Genomic DNA, 21,513 nt, shown 5'->3' with positions numbered 1-21,513 from the left:
TATCAAAGTATAAACATATATGTAAAAACCCTGTAAATTTCAGATTCTGGAATAGCATGAAACAGCCCTTAGGCTCTGCTCTTAACTCCAGGGACATGTTTCTAAGGAAAAGGATTCTCGGTCTGCAGTTACAGTGGGGAGCTGCTGTGCTGCTACCACACTAAGATAACGTGTACAGACAAGGAGGAGCTCCCTGACCAGTTCTCCACAAAGCAACATTTTGGTTTAGCCCATGGGATGCCACATCTTCTCAGCATTAAGTTTCCTGCCACTGTTATGGACTCAATCATTCTACTCACTGTCCAGAGTTTTCACCCTCAATTACAGAGCACCTAAACATTTCCAACTGGCCAGATTTGCATGCATTTAATAACACTTTTTGTTAGAAGTAGTACATTGTAACACATCATCACATTCTTTATTATTTTTTGTCAAATAAGGGGGGAGAAACATAGCAGTTTTAACACATTAACATCTGTCAGGAGATGCTGATACTTCTGTATCAGTCACAGCTGTAGAGGGTGACCAACAAATCATACTAAGATCACTGAACTAGGACGTGTATGTTAACTTACAGTGCATCAGATATATGTATAACTAGATAAAAAAACAAGGAGGTCCATCTAGCTTAAATGTTATAGGCAGCCTATTTTGCACTCCAGGTAAAATGTTACAAACACTACCCAAAGGGCATCTTATTTCCTGTACCTGTGTTATGCTATTGGACAGCAGGCAATCAGAATTCACTCCAGCTTCAAAATAATACATGTTAACTGCCCATAATTTTTATCCCCGTGCAAGTTGCATTCTGTGGCTAGCTTTTTCAGCGCCTTAGTTAATTTCACTTGATTATAATTGGAAGCATCTATGATTCCTATGATTTAGGCATGCTTATTGCTCTAAAAGAAATAAGCCCATCTTCAAAATTACTGTGCAAGTATTTTAATAAGATTTGCACACATCTCAAAAAACTCAATTGTATGACTCCCTGGTCTTGGAGTTACGTCAGCTGTAGAAGAGTCAAGCGAAGAGTTGACTGATGAGGTAAGGGATGTATCCGCAGATTTTCCTTGAGCATCAGCATCTGAATCTTTTTGACAAGATTTATAGTTGCTCACAGAACCTGATCTCTGTGGAGTTGCAGTCCCAGACTTCGCTTCAGCAATTTCATCTGGAAACAAGGGAAGAGAAGAGGAAAATTTGGTTAAAAAAGAAATTCAGTTCTAGGAAGAGCAAACATTATCCCTTCTCACACTTCAAAATCTTGCCTTTTAAAATCTTGATTAATAACTGAACAGCTTTTGCAAACAGCATTTGATACAAAATAAAAGCTCATATACATAGTAGCACAACAGCAAATGTTCTTATGCTAATTCTTTCTGTGCTCTGAACTGTACTTCAGAACTATTTACACCTAGTTTAGACTAGAACTAGATACTAGTTGTATTTTTCATTAACTGCTTTCAGCAGCCAACTGTTCAATTTAGGTTACTCAAAACAAAACCAGGTCAGCATCATAAGATTAAGTTCAATAGCAGTTTGCAGATGTTTTTTCTACAATCTACTTTATTTTTATTCTATTTTTGTTCTCTTTTGGGTATTTATAAATTGTTATTATTTGTATTTTATGATAATTCATTACAACATTATATTTGTTAGCATCTGCACTCATTTATTCTTCTCTTTTGAAAGTTTTTTACCATAGAATGTATATTTAGGCTGCAGCAACTGATCTCTACCTTCAGTGTGAAGAGAAAATAGTTTCATTTTAATAGTAGTGTTCTGATGAAGCATCTCTATTCTTATTTTAAATACTGAACATTAACCTGGCTCTAAGCTGGCTCCTGAGAATTATTTCAGGAGAAATTGGTGAAAAGGCAATACCTCTTGTTTACACAAAGCTACTTAAATTTACAAATTGTTAAAAGAACAAAGAACCATTAACTATGAGAGAGAAGGAATGTCAGATCAGTTTAACTACTGGAGGAGATAGAACCCAAGGGCACAGATTTGTTCTATTTCCTCAAAAGTGGAAACCAGAATTGTAGCAGGCTGCCCTCCCAGAGCTGCAAAGCTCTAAGCAGTCAAAAAAAAAATTCCTTTTTTCCATGCAATGTTTTCCTAGGCATGTCATCTACACCAGTGGCAGCAGGTAACTTTCCTTTAGTCTACTATGCCCATAAACAAGTGTTTGGTCTCTTTTAGCTCCTATGCTCACTTCATCTAACCAGGCTTTGTATACTGTTCTACTGTCACTCCATAAAATGTATTTTTGTACAGGTTAAACTATATGCTTTCAAGATTTTAGTTCCTTCGAGCACAAAATTCCTACCTCAAATTTTACCTATTAGTAGAACTGGTGGGTTAACTTTGCCTTACAGCTGATATCTCAGAGCAAAGGGGAAGAAAATTGGAAGGGCAAAAGTGAGAAAACTCACAGGTAGAAATAAAGAGTTTTAAGTAAGGTGTTGGGGGGGGAAAGTGATGCAAAGGCAACCTCTCACTATCTCCAAGCAGGCTGATGCCCAACCAGTCTCACAGTTACCCTCCCCAAAAGCCCTTTCTTTGCTAGGCATAACATAATATGGCATTGAACATCCATTCGTTCAATATGGCTCAACTCTGCAGAGCTGTTGCTCCCCTCCCAACACAGCAGTGTGGAAAAAGAAAGGCTGGATACTATGCCAGTGTGTTTTCAGTACTGTTTTAGTCACAGATCCAAAACAGTACCAAGTGGGCTGCCAGGAAGAAAATTAACTCCATCTCAGTCAGACCCAGTACAATGAGGTACAGTCCAAGTCAAATTTAAATGCCTAGATGTCACACTTATCTTCACTAGAAAACACTGTTCACATGCTTACTTCAGATCTAAATTAATGTTTAAATTTGGGGTAAGGCTCCAAAGGCAGCCTAAGTTGCCTCTCCTCCAACAATCCTGTCCCCTTTTGCACTACTGTTTTGGTTCTGATGCAGACAAAAAATAGAGCTCCTCAGGAGCTGACATAGCAAAAAAGCAAATGAGATGCAGCAGCTAAGCACATATCACAGGGACACTAGTCCAGGAAGAAATAAGGAAACACTAATACATGTTAGATTGATTTAAAATAAAAAAAGGGCAACATTTACTTCACTTCTAAATAAGTAAATGATGACATGTTTGCAGGTAGAACGATTTCACCTAGAACTCAATTAACTTAAGTAACTCTTCACATACCATCAATACTACGGAAGTCCAGTAAGTATGTTCTGCTGTCCACCTGGTACAACTGGAGACTCATTTTGGAATATGCACTTGTTACTGGATTCTTCCTCCGAACACGCAGATAGTATGGATTTACAACCTAGTATGGAAGAGATTTGAGTCAGTTAACCAGAATTTCTTGAAAATCACTGCATACTGTTTTTGTCCTTTCAACTCACTGTATTTATCAAGTGATTTCAGACTTCATTACCTGTTGGACTTGGGGGTTATTGGGATTTTTTTTTATCCAAGAGAAATATATTCCTGCATCCCCAAGAGAAAATTTTAGCTTTTTTTTCCCTGTCAGCATGTACATTCTCCCCCCAACACCCTTCTGGCACAGCAAACACTGACAGCACAGGCACATGAGATTAATGCCAGAATATGAAAACAGTTTCAGATGTCTGGGCTATGTAACTACACAGGTCAAACCAAAATGCATTGTTGTTTGCAGTAAAGGTCATTTATTTTGTTACCTTCCATTCATAATCCAGTTGTTTAATTGCTCTACAAACTTCAGCCATGATATCATTTGGTCGACTCTGACTCCGTATCCCCAAGTGCCATTTAGCCCGCCTTACACCCTGGTGCTTTGACTTCTGCGGATTCAGCTCATCAAGGGTGTGGCGAGGGCGTGGTGCTTCAGCTACTAAAAATGGCACTCGTTCAGGGTGAGGGCGAGACAGGTGGTGATCATCCAGAAACGAATCTGGTGGACTTGTGGCCAAGTAGAAATCTTTGGCCTCGTTCATTATTCTTCTGTTATCTATAATGAGGTGATAAGCAACAGCCAGAGGATCCTGATGATTTCGGCTGTACAGACAACTTAGCACTTCCTCTTCCGTGCACTCAAACTTGTCACACACTTCTTTTAAGGCTTCATCATCAATCATGGTAGAGCTATATGATGGATCTTCAGGAAACAAGTATTTTGGAAGATCCTGCTTAAACCATTCATGTTCCCTAGATTTAAAAATAAAAAAAATCTGAGTATACGTAAGTAAAGAAAACATCTTTAACAGGAAATTCCTTTAAAATATAAAATTAATTTTAGTCTGTGCTGGAAGAAAGAATAATGGTTGCCAATCCAAGACCCTTGTAGCACAGACAATGAAACAGTACATAAAATAAGCACTGCCTGCACAAGATTTTACTAGACATTTTGCAGGAAACTGAGAAAAATGTTTTTGTTATCTCACAAATTGCTTAGTGATAGGAATCAGGTGGTTACTTTCTCATTTATAATTTCAGTACCTTCCTCTTCCTGTTCTTGTGACTGTTTTGCTGCACAAAGAGCTGATCCTTCTGATTCTCTCTCCTGTTCCCTTCTAGAAGCTTCTTCATTCCTGACCAAACAAAATTACTTTTTCTTTGGGTGTTTACTTTTAGTTATAGGAGCAAGTGATATAGTTGAAAGCTGGGTTTCTGTCCTAGCCAAAGTGTCTGTTGATATGTTTTCAGACTCAAAAATCCCATCTTCTCCTTGAGGGTGCTGGTTAGTATTGAGCAGCGTTCAACAGGAGCAGGCCATGTCCCAGCACAGTGTTAATTAGCCAGGCCTGTTTGCAACAGCATCATTCTTTCAAACATTCTATCACTTCATGATAAAATGCCATTTCTATCATGCCCTACCTGCACATTTTCTCCCACATGCCTTACCACACATAACCACACTGCTATGAGGCCTGGGAGATGTTCCAAAATAGCTTGTAAATCTTCCAAAAAAAGTCTAAATTATGCTCCTAAGAAATACCAGTACAAATATTTTGACTGCCCAAGGTTTTCAAGATACTGAAATTATGGCAATGAGGGAGAAAACATCACAGAAGAATGTAGCGAAGAATGTAGCGAAGTATTTGCTGCTTGTATTTGCTGCTTGTATTTGCTGCTCAAAAAAAAATCTTGGACAAAGATATGTAATTGTTAATTGTCTCCCTAAGATGGTACTCAAAGGACAGTCGTAGCTTCAGTAGAGAGCCCAAATACCAGATGAAGCTCAAGGCCAATGTTCTAATTAAAAAAAAAAAAAAAAAAAAACAAACAAAAAAACCCACACAAAAAAACAAAACAAAGCCACCTCCCCAAAAAGTCACAAAGCACTACATAGCACAGCAAATTGCAAAAGGTCTCCTAAATCTTCAACACGTACAGCAAAAAATGGATCATGGAAGAGATCCTATAAATCAATATTGAGAACAGAAAAATCAATAGTCTTACAAAGAACCATTATACAGACAGAATTTATAATTATTTTATCTAATATGCTCTGTTCAAAGCTGTTTTTAACTCAACACCTTCAAGCCCCATACTGGGTACCAAACAGGATGGTTACAACTGGTTTAACCCCAGCCAGCAACTAAGCACCGCACAGCCACTTGCTTGGTCCTCTCCAGTGAGATGAGCAGAACCAGAAGAGTAGAAGTGCAAATAATTTGCGGGTTGAGATAAAAACCAGTTTCATCATTAGAATTAAAAAAAAAAAAAATTCTAAGCAGAAAAAAAATCCAAAAGCACAAGAGAGGTGAAAAGGAAACCCAAGAAAGACAAGTAATGCAGATAAAAACAACTGCTCATCACAAAATGTCTGATGACCAGCAGACCAGCCCCATCAGCCTTCCTCTTATTTTCACTGCAGACTATAACCCTATATGGTTTGGAAAATGCCTGTGCTCAGCTGGGGTCAGCGGCTCCAGCAGTGTCCTCTCACAATTCCTTGTGCACCCCCAGCCTGCTCTGTTAGGACAGTGTAAGAAGCAGAAAAGACTTTGTCTCTGTGCAAGCCCTGCTCTGCAGTAACTACAACATCCATCTGTTACCAAGACTAAATTCAAAACACAGTTACTGTGAAAAAATTCAACTCTATTCCAGCCCAAACCACCACAGTGAACTAAACTCCACTCAGTGTGATCCTGAGAACACTGTGCCTCAGCAGGAACGTGCTGAGCAAAATATAGTTTAATCAGAAAAACAGTTCATTTGGAAGCAGAAGAATATTTTTTCCATATCACAACAGCCATAGACTCAGCCATAGCTGGGATGACTGAACCCAGAGGAACACTGTTACTGTTCATGGCATCAGGCCTTTCCCCTTGCATGAACACACATACAAACCCCTAGAAGAATTAAGGTATTCGAACAAACTCAGTTTGTCCTTTAAACTGCGAGGTGACATGTCATATGGGTAATAGGACAGAGCTGTTCCAGATTCAAATTCCAGCCATGCTCTGTAACCAACATTTTTCAACATCTGTTTCACACCACTCCTTTACCACAAACTATTTATTTAACACAACTGAGGTTGCTCATTTCCTAACTTCCAACCTTAAAAGGAGCAGCTTTTTCACTATGGTAGTATAGCAACACTCCTTCCTTAGAGCTTCTTGCGAAGAAAATTAAGCTGCTGCATAAAGTACATTTGTCCCAGCTACCTTTTTTTAATTTGATCCAGCGCACATTTGTCAACACAATCAACTGCTCCAGAATTATCTCTTGGAATCTGGAGCCCATGATGCCTCTCTCTAACTACAATCTTTAACTTGTCAGTATTTGGTGAAGTATTTACCATTCATACACAAATTCATGCCAGTGCTTTGAAGCTAGAAATTGTTGCCTTACATGTGGCATATTCACAGTTTTAACAAATAACTTTTCAGACCCTGAAGAAATATGAATAAAACCAGTAGTTATCAGATTAAAGAGACATTTACAGTAGAGAGCACTAGTTCCTAACAGCAAAGACAATTTTCTTCCCCCAGAGAAGTCTATATACTGTAATTTTTGCAAACCATTATGCAAGTAAACAGCTTTGCTATGGCAGTCTTAAACCTAAAGAATCTCAGAATTTCCATATATAGTATAAATAATTTGTTTTACTGTGATCTCCAATAGATACTTAATTGTCTACTGTAGATCAGCACTATCAGAGCTAAAACCAAGCCATCACAATCTGAATTTTTCATCTCAGTCTAGAAAATATGGACAAGCTCTATGAATAACTTCTTTGTTCTGCATATTTGTGCTACTGTAATTCCAGCATGTTGTGATCAGACATCAGCGTTTTACCTAATGTCTCTGATTGTTGCTCTTTTCATTGGATCCACTTGCAGCATGTGCTTCAAAAGACTAATTACAGATGGATTCAGGTACTGAGGGGTATAAAAGATACCATCACATATCTTCTTAAAAAGGGTTGGCACATGATCATCATCAAATGGAAGTGTTCCACATAACAAAGCATAGAGAATAACCCCACTGCTCCAAATATCTACTTCTGGACCTGCATATAACCTGTAAAAAAAAAATTATTAGTGATTTGTGTTTAATACATTTAGATATGTTTTCTGTCATTTTTCCATTGTCTCACAGTAATTAAAAGCATGTGAACTCAGGACAACTGATTTTGCAAGCACTATACCATTTCAGTTCTATCCTGTAGCTCCCTTGAACCTCAGTACTCTTCCCTTCCTAATATATAAGAGAGCACAAGTAAAGTTTTCCTGTCTAATGTGTAACAATAATCCATAATGCAATTTTGCACAATGGCAATTTGAAAGAAACATGCATCTACTGCTAAGAAAGCCCATGTTATATACTGCTATCAATGTTATAGAGGAATCTGTGCAAAGTCAGTTATCCCCCAAATCGTGGCTGAAAAGTTTAAGACAAGTCCATATAGCTGAACATGTCACATATTCTGTGCCCCTGCCAGAGTAAAAGAGACATCTGGCCTCCAATCAACAAGAAGCAATATTAGACTAGGTAGCTGAAAGCAGATTTGACAATTATGGTCTACAAAAAGGGAAGTTACCTCCAAAATTAGTATCTACTCTGCAGCATGCATTTCACTGATACTCAACTTCACAGCAGACTCTGCCTGAAACTCTGCACCTCAGCTTCCAAGATCTGAGCTGTACACGAGATTTTTACAGCAATTCAGGCAGAGTGTACACAACGCATTTGGGGCATTAGACATCTCACCTCTACCTTACAGGAACTATTCAAAGCTAGTTCACAGAAGCTTTAAACATTTTAAAAATTATCAATACCAATATCAGCCCTCAGTTTCTCAGCATAAAGCTTGTCAACTGAACTACTTTTGTACCCTTTAACATCAAGCAGCAACATGACAGAAGTACATGCATACGTGTATCCAATATGAAAGAAACTACCTTCCAGAAATTACTTCTGGTGCAGCATAGTTAGGGGAACCACAGCTTGTTCTTAAAAATTCTCCATCTGACATCATATTTGATAGACCTGAAAGTGTATAAGAGTAACTACTAAAAATTGAGGGAGCAAAATTATTTCACACTGCATATAGCACCTAGAACAAACCACTAGTGATTCAAATTAGAAAACCAACAGATTTATTCCAGTTAAGAAATAGTGTTGTTTGGAATTATGGAATTTTATATGAGCATGCCACATAATCCTCCATGTATTTTATCAGAAATCCGAGTAACATCAATCCATTACTGCCCACAGCCTAGAGATATTTGAGAACATATTTAGCCCTAGACTAGAACAGCTAAATTTGGATGACACAGGCATGACAGAGAAAAAAGTTGCTCAAAGGGAGATGAAGCAGTATAGCAAGACAGGATTTTGGTCATTAACAAGAAAGAACTAAAATTCCTATTTGCTTCTAAAATGCCAAAGTGGGAAATGCTACCACAGAATTCCCTAAAATTCTGTTAGAGGTTACACAGAAGAAAGGAGTAAACGTCACTGAGGAGTAAACATGAATTTACTACAATTTACACCTGTACATTATGCACCTGGTTCCTGCATCACGGCAGTTTAGTAATTTGCTTTTCAGATACTCTCTAAGTGCTTTAGAACCAGGCCACCTGCATTCACCAGCACTCAGTATAGTCTAACAGCTGTAGAAAATTTCTCCTAGTTTCCTCAGTGATCAAGACTACCATAAACCAAAGAACTCAATCTCAAGAACGAATTATGCCCTTTTATGGGTCAGCAGGGAATGTGGAGGGGAAAGAGTACAGCTTGGCTAGCTTTCATATTCTAACAAACAAAAACTTTTATTAAGCTCTTGTTTAATACACCACTCATGAATAAATGAGTGCTACAGTTTTGCTGACACTAAGTTACAGGAAGATGTTTTTGTAAGTTACTGAACTTCATTTCTTTACCATGTGAGCAATTTCACCCAAATAATTTCTTCACATGAGAAACCAGTATGATTTCCAGGGCCCACACAGTTGAACACCATACTTTTAAAACATACTTTGCATACTCAGCATTACCTAACACCTTTCACAGGAGACTTAGAGGTATTATCCACAATGTCTACAGAGATCTGTCATGACACATCAATATGGATACCCCCCTTACTACGCTTATATGTGATTAGTCAGGTGAGGTTTCCTGACTCAGATGGTTCCAAGACCCAGCTTCAAGGCTTCTCTGCAGCTGTGACATGAAAAGCTGGCATAAACAAATCAAGAAGACTAGTGTATTTTTCTATAACACTGTAGCTTCTTGAAGATGATGAATTGCCCCTGCACTGTTCTTCCAGGAGAACTAAGCATCTCATTTTACAGATGGTGAAACAGAAAAGGAGTGAGTTTTGAAGAAGGTCAGAAACTAAGTTCACTTAGCATTTCAGAGAAAATATTGTTAAGTGAAACCAAACTAATCAGTTCACAATTTCAGCCAGTCACAGAAAATACCTCAAGAGAAAGCAAGAAAGCTTGAAATGAAAACAAGTTCAATAAATGTGCAAGAACATTATTTTGCTTTACATCTATTTTCTTTATGTTCCTCTGTTGTATCCCACCACACAGATATTAAACTATACATACTTTGTTTAACATTTCATTTTGTTATTAACAAGATCTAACACCAGAAATGCAATCAGATAGAAAAATAAAGCAATACTTACCAAAGTCAGCTATCTTAGCATTCATGTGTGCATCAAGAAGCACATTTTCAGGCTTCAGATCTCTATGCACTACCATGTGCCTGTGACAGTAATCCACACCAGAAAGGATTTGCTGAAACAGACGTCTACTTTCCTTCTCATCAAGCTACAACAGACAAAGATTTTAAATAATTAAGAGACAGTGGAAGTTAACTTGTTTTTCATTTTTACTAGCCAGAGGAAACTTTCCCATTACCTAAACTATGTATAACTCTAAATTATACTTATCATTTGACAATTTATATAGCTTTAAAGATACTCTATCAGAACTAGTAGCAAGAAGCTTCATATCTTATACCATATTTGTTTGTACCACAGCTGTAAATTGACTCAAACAAAACATACCCACTTACTCAGAAAGTCACTGGAAGTTCTTATTGACACTTTTGAAATTGGGTTTGGCAGATGCTACATGCTCACTTAATAGAAACATTAGCACTGAAACATTTAGCTTTGTATAACTGGAATCATCAGTTTGATATTTAAGCACAGTGCAAGACTTAAGCTGCCAAAAGCTGCTGAAATGCAAAATGCTACAGAAATTATTAACTTCAGATGCTATTTATGCTCTCAGCAGCTGGTCACAAACAGCAGACTTAGGAGGGTATTTCCTACAAAGACCCATAATCCATATCAGTTTGTCCCAGCAACTCTAGTATTCTATATATCTAGTCTGTAAAAAGGGACTTCAGATTTTTCACGCAAGCTGTTCTAATAGTAGAAGACAGTAATAAGGGGACAATGGTCACTTTCTAATAATAGGATATATAAAAAAACAATTTTCAGCTCCTCCAATTGGGTACATATCCATCTGTTTTTTTCCCAGCCACTGTAAATTAACAGATTAGTAGAAAGGAACAATGCTATGACAAAGTCACACATGAAGATTTTGAATGTGTTAACATATAACCATTTCTACTTTCAAAAAAAAATAGTCATAAAATATATTTTAATTGATAGCAGCAAAATTGAAACTGAATACAAGAAAACACACCCACATTTAACAAGGTGTAACCAATACCCCTTGTTCCCAGCCCACAACAATGTGGTTAGCTTAATTAATGCCACTTAGTGAGGCAAGCCACCATTCTGTGACCATGCAAGTCATGTGTTCATCCCCTCTGCGTCATTATCAGGTCCTGGAGGTCCTGTGAAACAAATAAACCAATTTTCTTCTTCCCCTCCCCACCAGCCTCAAGATTCCCAGGTGCCAGGCTGATTATCTGCTGCATTACCAGCCTTTAGTCCTCAGGCACAGAGCCATGGATGACTGTCATGGCATACGGAACTGCAACAGCAGCCAGAGTTTGATGTCTTTAACACCAGCTATGAGTCCTAAATGGGAATGAAACCTGGGACTTCTCAGTGGCCACAGACCCCTCCAGCACCCTCTGCTTCCTCTGAACTTGAGTTCATCCCTAGACTTTCTAGACTTTCAAGGCAAGACTGTGACTGTTATATGAGTACAGCAAAATATGCATTAAGATTTGACCAGATGTACAGAGGGTCTAGGGGAATAGACACCCCAAATTAGGTTGTGTAAAACTGCTGTACTACACTACTTATAAATTATAGTATATTCATTCTGCTCATAGAAATCCTGTGCCACTCTAATTATAAATCTTGTGCTACACTAATCATAATATTCTTTTGAGAAAAGAAAACTTTTTATTGTACCATTCTGATAAAGATACCCAAAAAGATGCCCAAAAATCTGTCCCCTCAGTGTAGAGTGACACAGGAACATTGCAAATGCAATAACAGAATGCAAGTCCGTGATTTACAGAGCTGGACTACTTCTTACCCTTCCATTTTTACAGATATAATCGAACAGTTCTCCTCCTGAAACATATTCCATCACCATGAAAATGTCAGTAGGTGTACTGATGACCTGGTACCTGATAAGAGAAGGTATCTATTAGTCTACACACTCAGTAAAACACTAGTTACATTTGGTTAAAACCGAAGTCATACAAAAAATCAGATAAAAAATACACTTTAAAATAGTTACAATCAATCTACAGCTACTGGAATGACAATATTTCTCAGAAGCTTTTTACCTTCCTTTCATTATGTGATACCATCTTTGCAAAGACTAGCAGAAAATCTGTAACCCATATTAGGAATATCAGTCCTTGCTCTTTCAGAGGGACAAGTGATTTCTTTAAGACTATAAGACTGTGTAAGACAGTGCTGCCTCATCAACAGCTTGATGCAGTGAAAAGGGACTTCAAAAGGACTTTGCTAGTACTGCAAAAATACACACTTTTCAACATCAACATGCAAAAAAATTTATTTGCCATAAATGAAAAAGTGTACTTCGAGACTAGGAAAAAATTCCTCTTAATAATTATGAATATTAAGAGTATTGACCTCTGGTTGTTATATTTTTATCATTCTACTTCAGTTATATTCTAAAAACACAACTTTGAAGCTTTGAAATAACAAGTTTAAGGACAAAATAAAAATTTAAGAAATTTTTATTTTTTCTAATATCCTTACCTAAAAATTATTTCATTTATTTTCTTTACAGCATTCCACATGCAAAAGAAAAAATTTTCCCTGTGATTCCTTGAGAAAGAAACTGTCATCTCAAATCTGCTAAACTGTCTTCAGTTTATGTGTAGGAATGTGTTATAAGCACACATTCCTCTTTCACCTTGGTATGTCACTTGGTGCACTGACACTCCCTATTCTGTTCTGGCTATGGGTATGCCCTTTGGACCCATCCACAGATTAACTGAAAGCACTATCAATTCTGCTGACAAATCAGCTCAACAGCCTTCTGAAAACTAGCTCACTGAAGAAGTGGGTGAGTTGACCTTACACAGTGTAATTTAGCTTCAGTGTAACAGCTGTTGCTCAATTAAAGGTAGTGCAGAAACGTGGCATCTGCCAGCGACAGTGGGGTAGACAAAATTCTACCAACAAAACAACCACCCACATCATGACTAAGACAACAGAAGTCACCCACACTCTGACAGTGCAGAATATTTTAACAGGAAATTAGCGTCAAAGAAAATCAATGTTACTTATAATTTATTACCACAGATGAGACATGAGGAGTCTACTCTGGGACATGGGACTCTGAAATCACTGCTGAACTATTGATCAACTAACAGATGTAATCAGGCATATTTTAAATACTACATTTAGACAAAGGGTAGCCACTACACTAAAGATTTCTGAAATAGCAATCATATTTATTAAACTTTACATCCTTCATTCAGAAAAATCTTGCAGAGCATCACCTACACTGAAAAAACATATCAATGACCAGCACATCACTAAAAACACTTTGAAAAGACACAATAAACTTGCTATAGAAATGACCTTTACACTCTTGCTCTTAGTAACTCATTTTCCAAGCAGGGGGAAAACAATCAAACATAAACAGAAAAAAAAAAACCTGAAGTAGTCACTGAATTCAGAGATGACTGCTACCAGAAATACCTGTCATGTCATTACCTTTCATACACTTGTCCAAAGAATGTCTAAGCAAAGATCTAATGGAAATTCTCCAGCCCGCAGTAAAACCCAGCTTTGTAAAAACACATTACAGAGGGCACAGTTGATACTTTGAAGCTGGTTACTTTTCTGACAAGATAAGCATCCTTATAATAATAAGTAATACAAGTAATACTACTGTTTGTAGTATTGCCCTTTAAATGTGTTTCAGAGCAGTGACAGCGAAAAGAGATTACTACCTAAGTAAGCTTGATTACAGTAAGCAAAACTTACAGCTTAATTATATGAGGATGCCTGAAGAGTTTGAGGTTCTGGATCTCCCTGCGGATTTTGCCTACAACATCAAGGCTGCGAATCTTCTGTCGATTCAGGATCTTCACAGCAACCTTATGCCCAGTTAGCTCATGTTTTCCAACTGCAAAAAACAAGGAAGTATTTAGTCAAGGTTTTCAATTGCTCAGCTAAGACATTGTTTCTCCTTTTTGAATGTAGCCAAGTTAAGACACTAGCATTCCACCTATCCCCATTATCTTTAGGAAGGTTGCAAACCTGATGATATGGAATTTCTTCAGCCCTATTCCAATTTCTTCCCCAATTCTATCATTAGAAGATGTATACATGTAAGAAATTCCTTAATCTTAACCAGCAGGAGTCTTGCAGTATAACATTTTTTGCAATATTGGTTTTAAAAAAATAAATAAATAAAGCAAAGCATATCCCCAAACCCTGCCATCCTTGCTAATTAGAGAGCATTTCCACTCACTGTGTAAGTCACTCCAAGCTTTTGGCTTGCTTGGCAACCCACTCAAACATGTTTTCCTGTACCTCCTCTACTTCATCTGCAAGGATCACTCGTATCACTCCCTCAAGAAGCCTGCTTCAGCAATTGTTCTGAATTACCACTGTAAGTACCTGATCAGTTTACTTATAAAAATGTATCTATCCTTGGAGCAGTCTGACAGCTCCACATTCTGTGCAGTTAACACCAGAGCTTTATTCTGTTTAAATAAGTGGCAAATGTGACGAGAAATGCACAAAAAATAGAACAGAAACAAGGAAAAACAACGAAAAACATGCAACCTAATGCATTCCTAGAAGTGGAAAAGAAACTAAGGATGGTTTCACTGTTCTTTAAACAGAGAAACTAAAACAGTATAAACTATTTCACAGTTAGTTACCTCTCTTAAAGTCCTTAACTTTGCAAGTGCTATTGGGAGTAGACACAGCAAAATCCACGAGAATATTTTTCTTAAACCCAAAACACGATCACAGATGGAACACCAAGAAGCTAAGTATCTCTTTTACTAGAATGCTTCTCTGTCTGCATGGCTGCCACACACAGTGATTATAACATCACCATTTATTTGCCACCCTGACTTCTACCTTCCAAAGATAAGCCAGATTCTCCAGACACACACATGGCTCATCCTCGTCCACAGGAATAAACATTTGTAACAGAACTTGCTGAACACAATACTCACTCATTTGGGTGCCTACCCTCACTTGGGAATTTAAATAAGCCCTGGGCTTCAAGATTTATTTTTATATATCCATGGGAAGCTGTGATTAAACAGCAGTGATGCACAAAAATCTTTCTGTGTTCAACAGATAATTTGGATACAATAAACAAACACCCATTGATCTGTAAGTCTCATTCTAGCACAATATACCTTCCTGCTGCCTTCTGCCTCTTTATCAAGTTAAAAACCAATGCAAGTGAGAAGATCTTAGCAGAGGCAGAAGATAATGACAAGCATCTGCATGCTTTTTCTTACAAGACAGCCACCTATAAAATTAAGCAGTCTGAATTCCTGTAGGGAACTAAACAGTGGATTACCCAAGACCCAGAATCATCACAATGCTGCACTGAGATACATTTAGCACATGGAAAAACTAAAGAGCTCTGATTAGGATGAAAAGACATCCCCCAAATTCAGAAGGGCCACAGTAAACAAAGTGCTGGCCAGGCATGTTTGCACTACTGAGGAATGCAGGACAAAGCTGGAATCCCTAGCAAGTTCTGGAGAGACCACAAAGCAGTGGCAGGTGAGTGCCTAGAAATGTATGAGAATTATTTGCTTTGAACCAGATTTACAATCAAAGCAGTTACATTCCCTTTATTTTCTTCAAATGTGATTGCAGTTTAAAGGAATTAAACAAATTATATCACCTACGTTCAAACACTCAGGAGTAAAGAATCATCATAAAAAACGATAAAAATTAGAAAAGCAACTACTCTAATTGCAAAGTCTTTGCCCATCTATAATGGGAACTGATGTACACCAAGATTATTTGAAAAAAAAAAGAAACCCAAAAAACAAACAAAGCAAACAAACGAACAAACCACCAAAAAAACCCCTACAACTTTAATCAGTAAGTTAAAATGTAACATCGGTTTTTGTTAGTAAGAAACAACTTCTTAGAAACCAAGCAAAAACCTTTTGGTCAAACACATGAATCTGCATCTTCTTTTGCTGTACAAAGTACATTTAAGATGGTGTTTATTACAGTAAGTAGCATACATATTTGACCAAGTCTACAGCTTAGGACATAAATACACAGTTCTGATATGCACTGGGTTATAAAATCTCCTTTTTAAGCTGCTTTGCTTAATTTCTGATTTTTCAGTCTACCTTAGACTGGAATTCCATTAGCACTTAGAAAAACATTAGAAAGTAATTCATTAGCTGCAATCTATGCTCAACATACAAGGCAAATAAGAAAAGAGCATTTCAAAACAATTTTCTTTCAAAGTAATTAAACAGTAACATTTGCAATTGACTGAAAACAATTCTAGCTGTCACAGCCTTCAAAGCTGCGAGCCTCAAGCCTCAATTTTATTCACTGACTGGGAGAAAACAAGATTTTCTGCTTCTTCAACTCCACCAGCTCTGAATAAATTATTGTAATGAAAACATACTGTGGTTCGGTGCCAGTGCAGAAAGATCCCAAAAAGCCTATTCTCTTGCTTAAGACATTTCAAATTCAATCTCTATTTTCTTCAGAAACGTTTGGCTTATTTTAATTCAATTTGAAATTAAAACAAAACTAGCCTTTTAAGATACATGTAGCTTTTCCTGGATACAATTCAAGGTATCTGTTACCAGTAAAACAGCAGATACCAACTGGCAACAGACTGCAGACACTTTTGAATTCAACATTAGGATAGAAGTGAAAGCGTCACCCCAGATGATAACATCATGTAGAAACATAAGCAGACAGTGTTACCTTCCTGAAATCTACTTTGCATTACCACTTGATGGAAATTTTACCTATAAAAGGGAATGCACCCTAATCCTCAACTAGCTATCAGTCTTTCAAAATAATCTCTGGGAAAAAAAATTAACAGATCTAGTATATGCCTATATTTCTTTTTTTTCTGACAATACTAATTGCCTTCAAACTTCACTATGGCTTTGCATAGCATCAAGATTTTCACGACAGTGACAGAGTCTCAAAGCAGCAATGACTTATTATTAACTGTAGAAGCACAGGAGGAAGAGTCCCTATCTTGTTCAACAGTTCTTCAAATGGAAAAAAACTTATTTTGAGGCCATGCAGACAAATACCACATACTTATGAAATAGAGGTATCAGTTATTAAGGTTTTAGATAAAAAAAGTAATCTGAAGGCTATATTGTATTTCATGAAACTATTTGCAGCAGGCCAAAAAGCCAATCCAAAGCTCAGAGGGAAGCAGTTTTAAAGAGTATGATCTATACAAATATTTTCACTAACGTGGGAAAAAACCCTAAACAACAATAGTTTGTGCTGTGCAAAGCCATCTTGCTGCACAACATTAGATACCATACTGACTTGCCCTGTTCATTTCCAGGTGTGTCATTGCTGCCTTGACCCAGACCACTTGGCTTGCAGTCTATACAGAACGGTGGTGATACTCCAGATACAGAGAGCTGGAATGACTATTGTGTACTTAGAGCCTTAAGTAACATCCCTTATAGTCTCAGTAAGGACCACTGGGAGCCCTAGTACCCTTCCTTTTATCAAAATAACTCTTAAAAAAAGTATCTGGAAATAAGTTTGCATCTAGTTTCAGTAGAAAACATTGGCGGTGCTAAAAAAATTGATGGAAACAGGAATAGATGAATTTACACTGAATCCTAGTGAAGTCTGAACATGAATGTGTCTCATACAATTGGTTTATATTCAGTATTTTGCCACCTCAGCTTTCCACTTTAGGGACATTTTAGCTTTGTCTAGATGATGGTTAGGAACAGCATTTCTGCAACTGCCCATCTGAGGCTGAGTCAGGTAAACCAATTCATTCAAAGCGGCACAGCCAGGTGAAAATGATAAAGTGGACAGAATCACACCAGTGACAGCTACCAGCAGCATGAATTCATCTGAAAGCGACAGCAGGAGACCTTTCACAATTGCCAAATAAAGCACTGATCTTCCAGTTCGATTTTTTTCAGGCTGCCACCACTGCTAGAAGAAAAAGTTCACTTAGCCATTTGCCTGACCCCCAAAATTACATGAACTCAAGGTATATCCTAATTGAATTTTAAGAAGTGAATGTTTTTCACCTTATGTCAATTGATTAAACCATATCACCAGAGAAGGAAATTATGAAAACAGAGAAACAATTGCAGATCTGGTATTAACTGAAGAAAATGTGTGGTCAAGAGGAAAATCAGTGCATCATAGATAAAATGTTCTTTATTAAGCACAGCTGAAGCAAGACAACAGTACATCATATGGAGACAAGAAAAGCAGTACTGCAACAGTGCTCTCCTAAACTGAGGATCATACTAGAACACTGATGGTATGTCAATCCTAGTCTTCTGCAGTGTGCTGGATAAAAAAACCATGGAACAGACACAGCTTTAACCCCTCCCCTCAAGCAGGCATCCTTCCATGAGGAAACAGAACCTAATGCTCCTCTGCTGCATTACTTTTTTTTCCTCTACTCAAGGAAGTACCAATTTCAGTACAGAAAACAAATGGTACCCCAGCTGCCAGATGGGGCTGAGGAAATTTGTCTCTGCTCCCAAATGGCTGGGGCTGTCCCTTTTATAAGCTTCTCTTGAAAAAGAGACTCGAAGGAAAGTCTTATGAAGAATACAGCCTAAGCCTAGCTCTACTCATTTGAGAAAGGATGTTTTTGGATTTGCTTACCCCAATATTTGAAGTTTTCACAAAAAACGCAGCAGGCACAGTGTAAACTAACGCACAGTCCTGCCATCTGCGGTGCATGGCACTATGGGGAAGTTTAAATTCTACCTTATTTCTACTAGCCTTCAAATAAGCCGTATAGCATCCATAGCCCTACAGTGGAAAATGTTTAAATATGAGCTGAAAAAAACAAACTTTGCCAACCACTGGTCAAGCAGATTAAACATTAAGTTCTTCCGTATCTGCACATCAGCTGTGTTACCAACTAATCCAACTATCCCAGACCCATCTTTTTAAACTTATTTCTCTGTAGATGCCCTTCCTTACAAGGGCATCGAGAGTTCGTACTGGAGCATCAAAACGCAATACACGAAGCTCCGAGGATTTAGACTCCCTGCTTTCGCTACATGCCCGGTGTTGTTCTGCAGAGGCAGCCCTTAGCTCCCAGCGGTTGTTTCCGCAAGCACCGACGAGGAAGCTGTTTCTGCCCCAGCCGCTGCCTCCTGCAGCGGGATCGCCAGTCCCACCCCGGCGGCTCAGCCCGCGCAAGCCCCGCTCCGAGCGGCGCTCCCGGCCGCGCTGACGGGCCGCCAACGGCCCCGCTCACCCTTGACTTTGCCGAAGGTGCCGACGCCCAGCGTGTCGCCCAGGATGTAGTGCCCGATCTTCACCCGCCCGTGCTCGTGCTTCTGTTTATCCGCCACCGCCGCCATCTTGAGGCAAGGGCTGAGCCTGCGCATAGCGCCCGCGCGCGCCGGGACAGAGCGCCGGCGGGGAGGAGCAACCGCAGAGCGCCCTCCCGCACCCGAACCCGGAAGCGAACGGCGCGCAGCCCGCCCGCCCGCCCTGCCCCAGGACGAACCATTGCGGCTCTCGGGGGAGGCCAGGCCGGCCCACGGGCCCTGCCCGGGGGAGAGCGGGCCCTGCCCGGCTGCGGAGCGCGGAGATGGCGGCGCGTGGGGGGCTGCTGGTCAGGAGTGGCGGCCTTGCAGCGAGGCCGCTCGCATAAAAACGGACCTCCGAAATCTCCATTTGCAATAACCTTGTGTGAAAAGTACATATTATATGGCTCTGCGCAGATATTTACTATATGTATTATGTTGTATTGATTAGTAGTGCTGTATTAACATTTTAATGGTATGGTAAATGTAGTTTTGTAGTTAAAATGTAACTTTTGTAGTTAAAATAGAAACTATGTATGTGGGATTTTTTTTTTAAATAAAGGATTGAGGTGTTCGCACCAGATAGCAGTCACAGGACACCTAAATCTTTCAGAGAAAGAGAATTTATTGCTCCATTATCAGAGAAACTAACTTCTTCCTGCCTCGCTCAGCTATGAAGACGCCGTCAGGATTAAGAGGAGGAAGTTGACGATGACGAGACAGAATCCTGTGTTTGAATGGAATTTATGCATCATGTATGAGGTGTATGAATATGCAACAGGCTATTGCTTTTAAGAGTTAATCCTCTGTTAACGGGTGTCCTTTTTTGGGCTTATTTTGCCCAGAAAGAGGTACCCGGATAGTTCGTAACTCTTTGTTTTTTATTGTCTCGTATTGTCCTAATCTCAATTGTTCAAATGTTTATTACTCTAATTATATTATTGTTTTTATAAGCATTTTATTCCGATTAAACTTTTAAAATTTTAAAAACAAGTGATTGATGTTTTTCACCAATTTACTTGTAAATTAAATCCGTTTGTTGTCCTCAGTTTCTCTTCCCACATCCAGATCTTATTATAGGAATACAAAGTAGGAGTCTCAACTCCACCTACCTTGACCATATATCTTGCCCTCTGGCCTTGCCAACCACTCATGCTGCTCATTCACTTTGCATTTAAACCACTAATTTGCCTTCCATTCCATGCATTGGGTATTTTCTCTACACCAAAGACCATACTTCTTTTTTTGTTCACTATAACTGGATTAATTTTTTTATTCACATTCCAACTCCGCATTGAAAGAAACACATAAACCTGGAGAAGAAATGACTATTGGATGGGTATTTCCAAACCGAGATATCATCAATTGAAGAGGAAGGTTATGGGCAACTCCCATGCCTTTACTTCCTTTCCCTACTACTCCAGACTAAGACTAACTCCAGACTACTTCAGACTAACTGAATGATTAAATCTAAAATGGTTTCTCTTGCCTCCCCTACACACAGCCCCTGAACATGTTTGCAAATAGATAAATACATCAGATAGCAAGAAATTTTGGACAATTTTATTATAGCAATGGTCTTAAATCCAATTCAGACAGCCTTCAATATTACTTATGTTATAGTCATTAATTTAACAGTTGGAAACCAGAAATTCTGGTCTATGCAAAAATTGTATGTTTAATTAAATTGTATATTTAATTAAATTGTATATTTAATTAAAATAATGTTTAAATTGCATATTTAATTAACTAAATTCCTCTATGGTAATGGCATAAAAAATTTTGTAGGCAAGTAACCCTGAAGGGTGTTCCTACTCAAAGGAGAAATCTTCCTACCCTCACTCTGGAAAGGGAAGGGATGTGTCAGAAGTGTGTCCATTAAACAGCGGGACTGAGGTCTAATAGTATATAAACCACATCTATAAAATGATTGTCAGTCAGAAGTTTCTAGGTCACCTGTGTCAGCTCATCAGCCTTTAGCTCAGCAGCTTTAATTCAGTTACCATGATTTGTGGGTTCCTTTCTTGGGAACTCGGCCACATCCTCATCAGTGCCAATTTCTG

At 38.4% G+C, this 21,513-nt stretch overlaps 1 protein-coding gene across 1 annotated transcript; it reads right to left on the bottom strand.

The window, feature by feature from the left end:
• Positions 1 to 304: 304 nt before the first annotated feature.
• On the bottom strand, positions 305 to 19,563 carry PRKAA1 (protein kinase AMP-activated catalytic subunit alpha 1). Its single transcript, XM_058044171.1, has 9 exons — positions 19,396 to 19,563; positions 13,926 to 14,067; positions 11,989 to 12,082; positions 10,146 to 10,290; positions 8,410 to 8,497; positions 7,304 to 7,528; positions 3,718 to 4,204; positions 3,215 to 3,341; positions 305 to 1,171 (listed from the first exon to the last, which is right to left on the bottom strand). The coding sequence occupies exons 1-9, from the start codon at positions 19,526 to 19,528 to the stop codon at positions 927 to 929; spliced, it is 1,686 nt and encodes a 561-aa protein (XP_057900154.1). The 5' UTR covers positions 19,529 to 19,563; the 3' UTR covers positions 305 to 926.
• Between the last annotated feature and the right edge of the window lie 1,950 nt (positions 19,564 to 21,513).

Source organism: Melospiza georgiana, chromosome Z (genome assembly GCF_028018845.1).
Source record: "Melospiza georgiana isolate bMelGeo1 chromosome Z, bMelGeo1.pri, whole genome shotgun sequence".
Classification (NCBI taxonomy): Eukaryota; Metazoa; Chordata; class Aves; order Passeriformes; family Passerellidae; genus Melospiza; species Melospiza georgiana.
This window is presented reverse-complemented; position numbering and strand designations above follow the sequence as displayed.

Coding starts and splice junctions, on each gene's coding strand:
- PRKAA1 (XM_058044171.1), bottom strand. CDS start 19,528: ATGCGCAGGCTCAGCCCTTGCCTCAAGATGGCGGCGGTGGCGGATAAA. Junction 10,291..11,988: donor ATATCTGTAAAAATGGAAGG/GTAAGAAGTAGT, acceptor TGTCTGTTGTAG/CTTGATGAGAAGGAAAGTAG. Junction 7,529..8,409: donor CCAGAAGTAATTTCTGGAAG/GTAGTTTCTTTC, acceptor TTTTTTTTACAG/GTTATATGCAGGTCCAGAAG.